Here is a 13,340-nt window from a genome sequence, read left to right as displayed (position 1 = left end):
CATGTAAGTTTGAGTTCAAATTGACACACATGTGATTGTTTTTAAAAAGATAGATGATCTACATAAATGTTCATTCTACAATATATATTCTTTATCTATGGTTGTCTTTTATGTTTCTCCTATCTACATCTACGATTGTTATGGAAGTTACGGTTGATCATTCAACTTATCTTAAGCAATATTTGTATTGTTTTGTTGTAGCTGTTTCAACTTGTGTTAGACGAATGATTGTTACATGTATTGTAAACATATTTTATTCTCTTTACTATTATATATGTTGTGATTTATTGGGAAATGATTTTTTAAGCTTAGAGGGAGTTTAAATCATTAGAAAAAAAAATTTGAAAAAATAACAAATGAAAAATTTTGGAGGTAGAAGTAGTGTCTATAAATTTAATTAAAAAAACAAATCATTATCAAATGAAGCCAATATAATTTTTTAATTGATTATTTTTCAACTTAAAAAGATTGTAAATAAATTTAGATAGAGATATTTTAAATCTATCACTATACTATTTGAATTGGGAGAGTAATTTTTTTTTTTTTTTTTTTACTTTTCAATAGTGTAGAGGTATTTTTTACCCAAACTATCCAAAAAAAAAAATAGTAAGAGTATTTTTTAAACTATTTTTTTAAAATTTGAGAGATGTTAAAAAAAGGTTAGGTAATTTTTTATTCTAATGAATTGGAATTTAAAATTTTAAAAACTTATTTAAAGATAAGAGTGGAAAAGAACGGAAAATGGAAAAAAAAAAAAAAAAAAAAAAGAAGGGGTAAAGTAGTAATTAAAGAAAGATGAGTGGGTGTAGTGAATAAAAACCTCCATTTAATATGGCGCCTGCGCCTCTTCCTTCCGTTTCCACTTCTCTCCTTTACACACAGCGACGAACAATGAGACACACCCAATCCCCAACTTGACCCCTTTCCTTATTTTCTCTTTTTCCATACACCCAAAAAACTATATCCGGCGAATTTCCAACGGCGACGACTGCGGCGGCCTCGACGGTGTTGCATTGAGCTCCGTTAATGGCGTGGGTCAAATCCCTTCAGTGCAAATCCAGAGCCTTCGAAGACGTTTATCATCCATCTCCTAAAAATCTAATCCCCAGCGCCAGTTGCCGGAAAAGCGTTCAGAGTCTCAAAGACGTCGTTGAAACCACCAAATCGAAGCACAAAAAGCCCAAACACTCCCCGCCGGAGAAAAAACCGGTTTCCAAAAACCCAAGGCTCGCCAAATCGGAACCCGGCTCGACTCCCAGTTCCCGGCCCAGAATGAGCGTTTCGTCCCGTCCGTTAATCAGGGCCGACGATCTTATCTTCCCGGCGGTGTCGGAGTTGCCGGAGGGGCACCATTCCCGGAGTGTGGTTGAGATAATCTTCCACACGAGCTGGAGTCCGAAGGCGTTTACAGGGCGGGTCGAAATGATTTTCAAGGTCCAGAATGGGTCGAAGACGGTTGCTCGGTTTGAAGAGTATCGGGAAATGGTTAAGGCTAAGGCAGCGATGGGATGTCCCGCGGACGAGGAGAATGCGCGTTGTGTCGCAGATGGGAACGAGGTCATGAGGTTTCACTGCATGGGTCCCACTTCCGACTCGGCCAAATACGACGGATGCGGCGGCGCGTGGAGTTTCCCTGGAATGAGAGGGTTGTCATCGGCAGCAGCGATTTGTACGTTCGCCGGAAGTGGAGTGGCTCACGAGAACGCCGGCGGCGGGAGAGGGAGAAGAGCGATGTTGGTATGTCGGGTAATCGCAGGTCGGGTTTCAAAGCAAGTGGTGAAACCCGACCCGTATCTGGAAGGCCGAGTTGGACTGGACTCAGTGAGTGGGGATAATGGCGAGTTACTCGTGTTCGACTCGCGTGCGGTTCTTCCTTGTTTCCTCATCATCTACAAATTGTAAAAATATTAAAAAAAAAAAAAGAACAAAAAATGCCAAGAACCATTATTATAATTTTTTCTTTCTTTATATTTTCGGATTTTTTGGGTTTTCTTCTGGGGGGATGAGTTGAAAATCTTTTCAATTTTCATCATCTTGCATTTATCAACACAATTTTTCTCTAATTTTGGGGGCTTTTTTTTCTTTAATGCGTCATTTTTTGTTTGTGACCGTTGTTAATACTAATCGTTTGATTAATGTAAAAAAAATTGTGTTGATAAATGCTAATACCAAACTTTACGGTTTATTTGGATTTAAATGTTAATTAATTATGGGGTGTTTTATTTTAGTTTATTCTAAATGCAATTTTGTAGCATTTAAGACGAAAGATTTTGTAGGAATCCTTATTCCATCGAATTGGCCCAGAAATTCACGTGTTTGGCAATTTGGAAAAGGGAAAGATTTTGTACTTTGAAAATGATGGGGAAAAAAAAAAATTAAATTAGCAAATAATAATATTCCGTTTAAATTTCCCATTCTATAACTTTAAGGTTATATGTATATATATAATTGAATTGATTTAGCATTTATTGTATTTGTGTAAAGTCTTTTTGAATCTCTGTCGTTTATGGATGAAATTGAATTTAACGAAATGTTTCCAAATATGATCCGTTACAGTAGTTTATAAATTTTGTTTTTTTGGACATTATGTGTATTGAAGATAATTATTATATTAGATCATATGAATTAAGATCCATGCTTTTAGTCCATGTAATCTTTTTTTTCATTAAGAAAAATTAATTTAGAATGATTAATAGTGATATAGAAGTTGTAAGAAAATAAACATATATAGATAATCTTTGATCATAATTTTTTAATAATTAAACAATATCTTCATATGTAATTAATGAATAAGAAACCTGCTTAATTATATAGATTTATAGCCTTTTCTTTTTCTATTGAAAAGTCATGATGTCTTTTCTAAGTTTTTTTCAAAGGTTGATCTGATGCATGGATGAAGACATAATTTTGTACCTACTTCAATTTCATTAATTTGTTTAGAAGAGTTTCCAAAATTGATGGCAAACATTTTTTTTTCAATGGTTGATTTGTTTTTTCATTGAAAATTCATGACAAGTTTGTAGAATACTTCTTTAACGACTTCATCGTAGGGAAATTTTTTTAAAAAATCTTACTTAATCAAAAGTTCAATTCTCCGGTTTTTTGTATTGTAAAAAAGCGAAAAAATCCAAAATAAGATAAAGTTTTGCAAGAGAAGCCAAAAGGGGAAAAGCAAAGAAGACAAAATATAGAGTGATAATCCAAAAAAATGGAAGAAAGAAAATGGGATTAAGTATAGCGCAAGTCAAGGTTGTAATGCACAAACCTTGCTTTCCTTGACAGAAAATGAAAGGCATATTCATATAAAAACTAATTTAGATGTTGCCATTTCACTGTCTTTCGCAACCAACTTTTTCCATCTTTAATTCCCCTATTTAACAAAGCTGCATAAAGTTATCAAAATCCTCTATATACATGTTCTTCACTCTATTATAAAAGCTCCAACCAGTTTTCTTTTTAATCTTCAACATCAAATTCCTCATCTATGCTTCCAAGCAAAGTCCTTTGCATTAAAGTAACATCCAATTAACGAAACAAATGAATCCACAATTCTACAATTCTCCTATATGTAGTTTAGTTTCCTATTTTCACCAACACATTGACAAGTAGGGACGTGAACATAAACGTGCATCAATCGAAATATGGGTGTGCGTCTTTTTCAAAAGAGTCTAAGAATAAAACATTGAAGATAGGAGATGGAAGTGAATAATATCATATCATTGTGAATATACACAATAGAACTTTCTAGTTTTAGTTTTAGATAGCGGTGATGATGTTTATTTGAAGGAAACTAGAAAGACAAAGAGTGTTCAAGTTCTCAACTACAAGGATCTATCAGAAAAGCCTTTTTTACTATTGAATGGTGTACAAGATAGATTTTAAGGCTCCTACCCAAACTCACCAAATCATTGGACAGTGAAAATGGCATTTGACCAGATTCTCCTTAGAAAGTGGGGCAGAGGTTGAAAGGGTTGATGGCTTGATTTGTCACATTGGCTTTTGAGGTGAATATAAAAAATTATAAGGTGGATATTGAGAAGCAGCCAATACCATCCTCAGATGCAATTTCCATCTTTGGTGCATCAATGGATGAAAGTTCATCTACCTGCATTATTGGTACTCTACTAGCACAAACAATGGCTTATCGTTCAATTGTTCCCGACCCTGCATCATCAAGAAATCATCATTTCAGCATTTATCGACAACGGGTGTCAAAAAAATCACTCTTTAAATCCAGTTCATACACAAATTTACATTCATTGAGATAACTATTGAATCTTGTCAATTCGATATTAAACAACTTGGCTTCACGTGGAGATGGGTCCACAGAAACAGAAAAATGTAACCTGCGGCTGCAGCAATTCACCTAACCATACTCCATTATTTGGGACAATTTATTCCATGTGACTCTCCCATAATAGCCGTTGAATATGTAATAAAAATTCTTAAGTCTTCTAATAGCCATCAAATACATATTTGAGTTGCTTCTTTCATGATCACATTGTGAAAATTACCAACCACATTGTGGCAGCCTTACGAAATAAGTTCTCCTATCTAGGAGGTCTCCGTAGAAAGCTTTTTGTTTTCTTTTCAAAACTATTCATGAAAAAGTAGGGCAGTCCACAAAATCAAGTTATTACCCTTAGGGCCTATTTGAAATGGCTATTCAAGTACTTAAATAAGTTGAAGTGTTAAGCAATTGATAAGTTATTCCGAACATGTTTCTAATTACTACTTTACTTGCCTATAGTTTCAGCATAAAGAATAACTTAGCTTGTCCTAATCGGCCTACATGTAAGTCATCTAAGAAGAAATTAAAAAGAAAACAGAATAGAGAAATCTTAAAGAATAGTCTTTCAGACGTAAGTGTCCTTATCAACATTTCACTATCAGTATTATAATTCTAGTGCCGTGATTTGTCAAATCCAACAGAAGATCATTGAAATCAATAACTAATATTAACTTGGACTAGTCAAGCCTTGCGGTTTCTGAAGGAAAACAAATGCTAATAACTTGTCATTTTGTGAGCAAATGGTGGTTAGAATATTCGTTATCCACCAGTGTCCAGACCAATTTATGCATACCTCGATTAGTCTACAGGTCAACTTGTCCGGTCCTACAACATTTGACTGTCAAGAAAACTCGTAAAAAATTACTTCCTAGGTAAGTGGTCATCATGGATTGAACCATAACCTCTTTTCACGACTAGGCCAACCCATTGAGGCTGTCTTCTTATTTACGACTAGGCTAACCCAAAATGGTTGTTAAAACATTTACACGTAATCGCAAATTTGTGACAGTGAGAAGAACACAAAAATAAAAATAAAGAAAAGAAAAAAAGGGGAAAGAAAAGTTACAGAAGAAGCCAAACATGTCCTAACTAACTATTCCACCAACTTTTAACTTTATAAATATAGACAAAAGGAGTTTGAAGAGTTATGCATACCTTTAGAACTGGCAATTCAATGACGCAAGCACATTCAATTACTTCAGCTCCAGCGCGTTCTGAAAAACAATGCATTTAGGTTACAAATATTTGAATAAAAAAGAAAAAAAAATGCTAATTTTACTTGTATAGATCACCAGACAACAGAATGAGAAGTTTAAAACAGCATTACATTAAACAAAACCAAGGTTCTGAAACAACTTATATGAGCAACATGTAAGGTTTAATGTCCAAGTTTCTTCATGTAAACTTATTAGAATCTTCACTCACTAGTCATAATATTGAACTATAACATCAATTATTTGGTTTGTTATCTGAAACAGACAAATTCTGCAGTAAGTACAGAATCTCTTTTATGCACTGTCTTTATACTAAAGCTTCAAGGCACTGGCTAATACTTTAAATGACAAAAGGACCTCATATCAAACAAAAACAGGCATCGAATCTGGACCCAAAACTGCAGTCTTTATATGATAGATTTTTCTACCGTTAGCAAATAGTTCTTATGCCATATGTTATATATCCCTTTATATGTGGGTGTAACCCATTAGTTAAAGCATCAATTACCATCCCAAAAGTTCGAAGGTTTGATCTCCGACGCCACAGTTATTGAACAAAAAAGAAAAGGATAAAAGCCTTCTTTAGCTTACATAAGAATATCAGAGTGAGCTCACCAAGTAAATTCATAGCTGCACGGAGAGTGCCACCAGTCGCAATCAAGTCATCCACCACCAAGGCCCGTTCATGTGGTTTGACAGCTCCGACATGCATCTCAAGGCAATCACTTCCATATTCTAATATGTACTTTTCAGAAATAACTTCTCCTGATATGGTGATAGTAGTTGATTGAAATTCATTACTGACATAGAAGGAATTTCTTTTTGTCCAGGATCTAAGATAATTTAACTTATGCTACAAGCATGAATAAAGGACCCAAAATCCAACTTCTAATTTAATTCAATGTTCTCCACAAAAATATCGTCGTTTATCTCCTAAGCATAATATGGAAGGTACAACGATGATTAATTACTTGAGAGCTTTAAAAGGTTAACAAGGAAGTTTGGAGTTTTAAATGGTTTTAATCAATAAACTTAAGTTTAATAAAATCAAATTTGTAAAACCAAATATTAAATTGATTTTGTATTATTAACACATGTTTCGGACTGATCATGAACATGAAAAAATTGATTCTTACCATTTCATAATCACTTTCACTCCCCAAACAGGCCCTCAACGCTAATAAGAACAACTACTTTAGTACAACCACTTTCTCTCAAAGGTATAAGGAGAAACTTGGAAGAGGCAAGAGGTTAAGCAAAGTGAAGACTTGAATGCCTGTGGAAGAATCAGTATAATGCACAATCACGTGAACCAAGGAAAAAGACTGAAGTTCATTTGGTGTATGGCTTATTCATTAGAAAGGGAGAACTCCATGGGGACGTGTTTTCCAGATCATAGACACGTTTGTGCCACAGAAAAAAAGAGCACACTTAATTAAATGAATGCATAATAGGTATACATGATTACCAGGTAGCTTCCTTGGTTTCCTTAAAGGGATAAATTTTGCTCCTATAGCCAATGCAATTGGAGGGCCAAATATAAAACCTCGAGCTTCAATTCCTGCCAAGCAACACCGTATTTCAGAAATCAATGTAGATGGCATGTTATTTACTTTGATCGAAAAGTGTCATATGTAAACCACATCACTTCTAGACAAATAATAACAGATGTAGCTAGGCAGCTTAAGAAAGATAAGCAGGAATAGAAAAACAAGACAAGCTGAATGCTTGAAACTACTTGGAAAGAAAATAATGCTTGAAATGAATAAGAGAAACCTGGTCAAACTAAGAACTAGTTAATCTCATCATGATATTAATATCACAAGAGAGATTTATTTACCAGCTAAATGGCATGGAGTGCTGGTCAAAATAAATGGATTAAAACTTCATGAACGGGGATTCTGATTGAGTACTAAATTTTCCAAGTAAAGGGCCACATATCCTTAATAGAACATGGACGCAAAATCTTTCAGCTGAATTCACTGAATTGAACCACATGCCCCCATTTGATAAAAGACACCTTAACAGAAATGGTTACTTATTTCACATTTAGATACCAATTAGAGTTATTTGTAAAAGAAGATATGCATTAATGCAAGGTCGATACGAATATGTGGGTCCACTAAAGTCCACTGAGCACAGTAATGAAAAGGTTATAAATCATCAAAAGACCATTACGGTGATTGAAAGAAATGAAGCTGGAGTTAAAGGATTAAGATTATAATGCAAAGCTCATTATCCTACAACCACCACAGTGTGATATCATTATCAGAAATATAAATATGTGGTCGTTCTTTCTCTTCCTGGCACAACCCCCAGATATTCTCAATTGGTTTGTACTGTTACAAATACTCTTCATTAGATGTTATCATCAGAGGTTAATCCAAAAAGGAAGTACTTGAAACAATAAATAATGTAACAGTATTTTAAACAGGAGAACCACAATAAATAAAATCTATAGACCAACAAAGTAAAATTGTCAAGATGTTCAACAGTGCTGAGTTTAAAGAGAGTTGTTTTTTTTTTTTTTTTTTTTTACATGAAAAAAAGAGCATGGGCATGAATATAAAAGATAGAAATGTTGATAAAGGAAACCAACGATTGAATAAAAAAAAAAGGAGATGCACATTATTGGTGGAGCCAAAATGTCATAGTTCAATATAAAAATCTATCCCATGAGTGCATACAAGTATGAATCACAAGGCCAGAGAAAGAGAAAGTAGAAGCCAGAGAGAGAGAGAGAACCAATATTAGCTGATCAGGTAAAAAAATGGTAACATACAGCAATCAGTGGCATAGCCCACCAGTAAAGCTCATAGTCAAACATAGAATCACTCCCAAAACCCACAGTCACTTGCATTCATCAATGATTAAAATGTACCAAAAGCATTATAAAAAACAACCGGAAATTCATGCAATGGGGGCACTTGTGCATCATTTAAAGCAACTTTTTTCTCGAAAGAATGGACCCCGCCATCTTCAGGCTAATCAAAAGCGACAAGTTTCTACCCAGCTTTAGATCATCCTCATCAAAGTTATAGAATACATTAATCTTTACTCAAAAATGGAAAAAATGGAAAAAATGAATAAAGAATATTATATTTCCTTTTCACCTGCAACAACCGAAATGTTTTTCCCTTTGTATCGCTCGACGAACAAATCAATAGTATCCTTGAATGCTTTGGGGTCGAGTAACAGAGTGGTTATGTCTTGGAACATGATACCTGCCATTAAACCCATCAACAGTAAAAAAAAAAAAAAAAAAAAAAAAAAAAAAAAAAAAAAACACCAAAACATAAAATGGGTTCTCTCATTATAAACTTAAGACCTCAAAAAAGTGAAAAGAAAAAAAAGCATCTTCTTCCCTTAAAAGGAACGAACCCCAGAAACCATTTGACAAGAAAAAAACACATGTAATTTGAATTTGACGGAGACATGCAGTAAATTGATAGAGTCCGAAAACAGTGAAGAGAAGCCAACCTGGTTGAGGGAAATTAGGGACAACACGAATCCTAGTCCTGATGCCATGGATGCGAGGATCTTCGTCTCTGTAAGCTGACATTGTGAAAAGTTAGAGGAGGGAAAGAAGATAAAGGTGAAGAGAGGGGTTATGAGAGAGTGTGTGAGTCAGAGAATGGGAGAGAGAAGGGAGTTGAAAAGGGCATGGAGAGGGAGAAAAAGAGTTGAAAGCAGAGAAGGAGAAGAAACAGAGAGAAAAGGGGATTTGGGAATGGAGGAAGTGGTTGGAAATTGTGAAGAGGGGATTTGAGAGAGAAGAAAAAGAGGGAAGTAATAAGAGGAGAAAGGAAGAAGAAGGAGAAAAGGAAAGGCGCAGTGTGTTTGGTGATTTCGCGCGCTCTGCCACTCTCACTCACACGTCCCATTGGTTTTTGAGGGATATCTTTTAATTTTGAACAAAAACTCTTCTTTCCCATTTCATTATTATTATTACCCATACATTGCCCTAACAAAATTATAACAATTCTTCTCAATGTGTTCTTTTTTTTTCATATCAACTTTCCTAAACCTACCACACTTCTTTTCCTTCTTTTCCTTTTTTGAATTTTAAACAAAAATCCACACATATAATTCATCCTAATTGCCTTTCCCCCCTGCTAAATAACGACCATATTTGTTTATTCTTCCTTCCTTCCACAATTAATGATAACAAATTAACTTCTTTTACACACACAAAAAAGAAAATTCAAATGTAAAGGATAGAGTGCACTCAATTAAACTTTATATTCCTTTTACATATTATGAAAATTACAACCAAACAATTTTTAAATCAAATATAAACTTATGTATATTTTTCAATTCTTTTTAAGTAGAAACATAAATATATTTGTAGTTATTTTTATCGGTCCAACGGTACCTATTTTTTATCAATAATATGTACTAATTGAGATGTAGAAGAAAATATTAAAACAACATATTACAAAATTTAAAACTCAAAATTGACTTATTTAAGTTTCTTTATTTCTATTACTTATATATATTTCTTTGTTTCTTTTAATCAATTTACTAAAAATATTATTTTTCAAAATCTAAGTTGAAAGTTTTCTTAAATTAAATAATAGCCTTGGGAAAAACATATAATTATTTACACATATTAAAAAGGTAAAAGAAAAAAAAAGGAAATAATCACAATTCTAAAACAATCAAAAGCTAAAAATCAAATTAATTATCAAAGTTGTTTGTTGTGTTTTAAGATGAGAATCCAAAGGTTGCTTTCAAATCTTGATGGTGTTATTCTTTTCCTAATTCCATCATTTTCACATTAACCAAAAACTATACACACACACACACATTTAATTTAATAGCAACATGTACCTGCTTTCAAATTCTTCTTATCCATCCTATGTTCAATTTTGATACTATCTTTCAAAATTAACCATATCTATTTCTCGTCGAAATACATATAATTGAACTTGAGGATATGATAATCAATTAAAGTCGATGTCGTTTTGAGTTCAAATAGAGTACGTTTGTTCACATACACTTTGATTGCTTGCGGTAGGTGTTTATTGGTAATTTGGACAATATTTTCAAATGTTCTGATAGATTGATCATTTTTTTTATTTAACGTCTTCAATTAAACTTTCACGAAAAACATAGATATGAAGACTAAAAAGACAATACAAAATTAAAACCCCCAGAGAAAGAGAGAAAAGAAAGTTGGATTTTTTTTTGTTATGATTGCATTTATTTAAAACATTATTTATTTAATTTATTTATTATATATCCAAAATTGGTAAAGTGGTTTTCCTCTTAGGGTCATTAATGTGACCAAATAAAAACAGGGCTACTTTTTCTCTTATGTATATCCCATGTTATAGATGTGGCCCCTTTGTAATAAAGAGGCTAAAAATAAACATAAGTTTGAAAAATATACAACTACTTTCTTATAAATTATTTGCTTAAAATTAAGTTTATATTCCCACTAAAAATTAAAATACCCTTTTCTTCCTACTACTTTTATCCTATTCTTTTTAGTTTATTATTAAAATCAGTTAAATTTAAATATAAAAATATTTTTTTAAGCAAACAAGAACATTATTTTCAAATATAACAAAATGAACAAAAATATTTATAAAATATTATAATTTTTCTATGAAGATAGACTATTTATGTTTAATAAACACAAATAATAGTTTACTTGGTCTATTCCAAACAATTTATGATTTTTAATATAAATATTTTCTTTTTTTAAAAATCAACATTGGCGTGGAGTGAATATTTTGTAAGATGATTTAGTGAGGGTTGGACATTTAAAATATAATGATGTAAATGAAATGAACTAAAATGGCATTGTAATCCAAAATAAAAACAAAATGGGTATTTATGTTAAATTTGCACTTCTTTATGATAAGATAAGATGTACTTTTAAGTTTAGCACAATAATGTACCATAGGGTTTAGGTTTGTGCATGCTTCCTTAGCACCTACCAATATATATATATATATATATATCTTGATGTGTCAATATCATATGGTGTTTTATATAAATATATATGGCCTCAATAAATGTTACCCAAAGGCCAAAGGACAAACATTTTTTAGAAATGGTAAGTGCATAGATTTATTTATAAAATATATATATATTGTTTAATGTTGTGGAAATTTGGTTGTAATTACTTTCCTTTTTAAGAGGAGTGTTTGGATGATTAGATGGGATGATTAGATGGGCATGATGTATTTTTATCAACTTTTCATTACAAATGTTTTGTCTTTGGTTTTCTTTTTCTTCTTCTATTTGAATAAAGCTAAAGTTCTATTAGCATGTTTTAAAATATTTGATCCTATAATATATAGCTTCCTAAACTTTCCTTATTGTTTCCTCCTCCTTTTCCTTTTTAATTTAATATATTGATCTTTCACGATTTAAAAATAAATAAATCATGTAAATCTATGGACTATCTTCGTATAAGTTTTTCATATTCTTTTGTTTAACGATTTTGTTACAAACTCGAGGTAGAATAATGATTGGAATTGAAAATTTTATGGTAAACTAAGAGATATTTGTTTGAAAATAAGCTAAATTTTTAGGGGTTATTTATAGATAAATTTAATATAAATATTTTTAATAAAATTAAAAAAAAATATAATTTACTATGCACATAATTAAGAAATTAGTGCTATGTTTTTTGGAGACCAAAGTTGTGGTTAAAACAAAATAATTAATTTTGCAATCTCGAGTTTTTGGGATCTTTTGATTTTCTTTTTCCTCTTTAATTCAAAATTTGTAGACTGTGAACTTTGCCCCTCCAACTTCTAAAGTTTGCATTTAATATTTTTAGTTACCATCTATTATATCATAATTATTTAGCAATATGAGTGATATTCTAAATTTTGGAGCAATTGAAATCAAAGAAATAGGCAAAGATTGTTGATGAATCATATCCAAACTTCTATTTTATATATATTATGCATGACCTCTAGGATGAATTCTTTATAGATTTTACATCATGGTTTTAAGTTTTATTGGTTTGCATCATTATCGAAAAGACTTTGATAAAAACAATAGAAGAAAAAAAGTAATTAACTTTATCCTTAAATATATAACAAGGTTGAAAACATATAGTACATAAAAAAGAGGGTGAAGTTCAATCCCTATGCTTCATAATACGAAGAGAATTCATGTTAAATTAAACAATCTTTTCCTTTTTTGTTTGCCCCTTAGCACTATTGAGAGTATTAATTGCAATTATAAATAATGTCACTAATATTTTTGTCTTTTTCAATATTATATGAAAGTTGAAAAAGGAAAAGGATTTATATATATAAGAAAGCAAACATTATGACATTGCAACAAATGAAGGGAAATGTGTAGGTGGATATCCTAGTGGCAATTATGTTCTTTACTTGATTATGTTAAAAGCATTATTATCAATTGCTTTTCTTATTCTGTTAACCCAATAATCCAATACACACAAGTAAAAATCTAAATTTGGCTTCCAATCAAAATTTAAGCAAACCCCACATTTAGGAAATATATATAAACACACATACACACATACACACGTATTATATTTGAATATTTTGTAATTAAAAGTGCTTAAAAAGTTAAAAAGGGATTAGCTTTTGAGCAATATGAATGGATGGGTTCATACTGATCAAATAATGGATAAAAGTTTGGCAATAAATATATTTTTTATAAGCTAAAAAAGTTTGAAAGGGATTTGGCACAAAAGGATTTGCTCTTTTTAATTTGCGACCACCAATTTGAGTAATTTTGGTATGGAAGATGGCTTATCAAAATTAACTACCCATAATCACTCCTAGAGAAATAATATATATAGCCAATTAGATGGTAATCATTTTATTAAGATCTTG

At 31.8% G+C, this 13,340-nt stretch overlaps 2 protein-coding genes across 3 annotated transcripts; one reads left to right on the top strand and one right to left on the bottom strand.

Moving 5' to 3' along the window:
* Positions 1 to 823: 823 nt before the first annotated feature.
* On the top strand, positions 824 to 2,227 carry LOC101215943. The gene has a single exon (XM_004147543.3). The coding sequence runs from the start codon at positions 1,027 to 1,029 to the stop codon at positions 1,900 to 1,902; it is 876 nt and encodes a 291-aa protein (XP_004147591.1). The 5' UTR covers positions 824 to 1,026; the 3' UTR covers positions 1,903 to 2,227.
* Positions 2,228 to 3,689: 1,462 nt separating this feature from the next.
* Positions 3,690 to 9,405, bottom strand: LOC101216186 (adenine phosphoribosyltransferase 3). 2 transcript variants are annotated; one of them, XM_004147544.3, is made up of 6 exons: positions 8,986 to 9,405; positions 8,619 to 8,729; positions 6,974 to 7,066; positions 6,121 to 6,270; positions 5,447 to 5,505; positions 3,690 to 4,164 (listed from the first exon to the last, which is right to left on the bottom strand). In XM_004147544.3, exons 1-6 carry the CDS (start codon positions 9,065 to 9,067, stop codon positions 4,111 to 4,113), a joined length of 549 nt encoding a protein of 182 aa, XP_004147592.1. In that variant the 5' UTR covers positions 9,068 to 9,405; the 3' UTR covers positions 3,690 to 4,110. The 2 variants fall into 2 exon arrangements, 1 of the variants encoding a protein (XP_004147592.1); XR_004216788.1 differs by lacking the exons at positions 3,690 to 4,164; positions 5,447 to 5,505 and adding an exon at positions 6,642 to 6,781 and having other exon boundaries at positions 6,129 to 6,270.
* Between the last annotated feature and the right edge of the window lie 3,935 nt (positions 9,406 to 13,340).

The sequence above is a fragment of the Cucumis sativus genome, chromosome 5 (genome assembly GCF_000004075.3).
Source record: "Cucumis sativus cultivar 9930 chromosome 5, Cucumber_9930_V3, whole genome shotgun sequence".
Taxonomy (NCBI): Eukaryota; Viridiplantae; Streptophyta; class Magnoliopsida; order Cucurbitales; family Cucurbitaceae; genus Cucumis; species Cucumis sativus.
The sequence above is the reverse complement of the archived record's forward strand: the minus strand, read 5'-3'. Positions and strand labels throughout refer to the sequence as shown.

Excerpts from the sequence above, each read along its gene's own strand:
- LOC101216186 (XM_004147544.3), bottom strand. The coding sequence starts at position 9,067 with ATGTCAGCTTACAGAGACGAAGATCCTCGCATCCATGGCATCAGGACT. Across the intron at positions 6,271-6,973 it reads GAAACCAAGGAAGCTACCTG|GAGAAGTTATTTCTGAAAAG; the intron begins GTAATCATGTAT and ends TCACCATATCAG. Across the intron at positions 5,506-6,120 it reads TGCAGCTATGAATTTACTTG|AACGCGCTGGAGCTGAAGTA; the intron begins GTGAGCTCACTC and ends ATTGTTTTTCAG.
- LOC101215943 (XM_004147543.3), top strand. The coding sequence starts at position 1,027 with ATGGCGTGGGTCAAATCCCTTCAGTGCAAATCCAGAGCCTTCGAAGAC.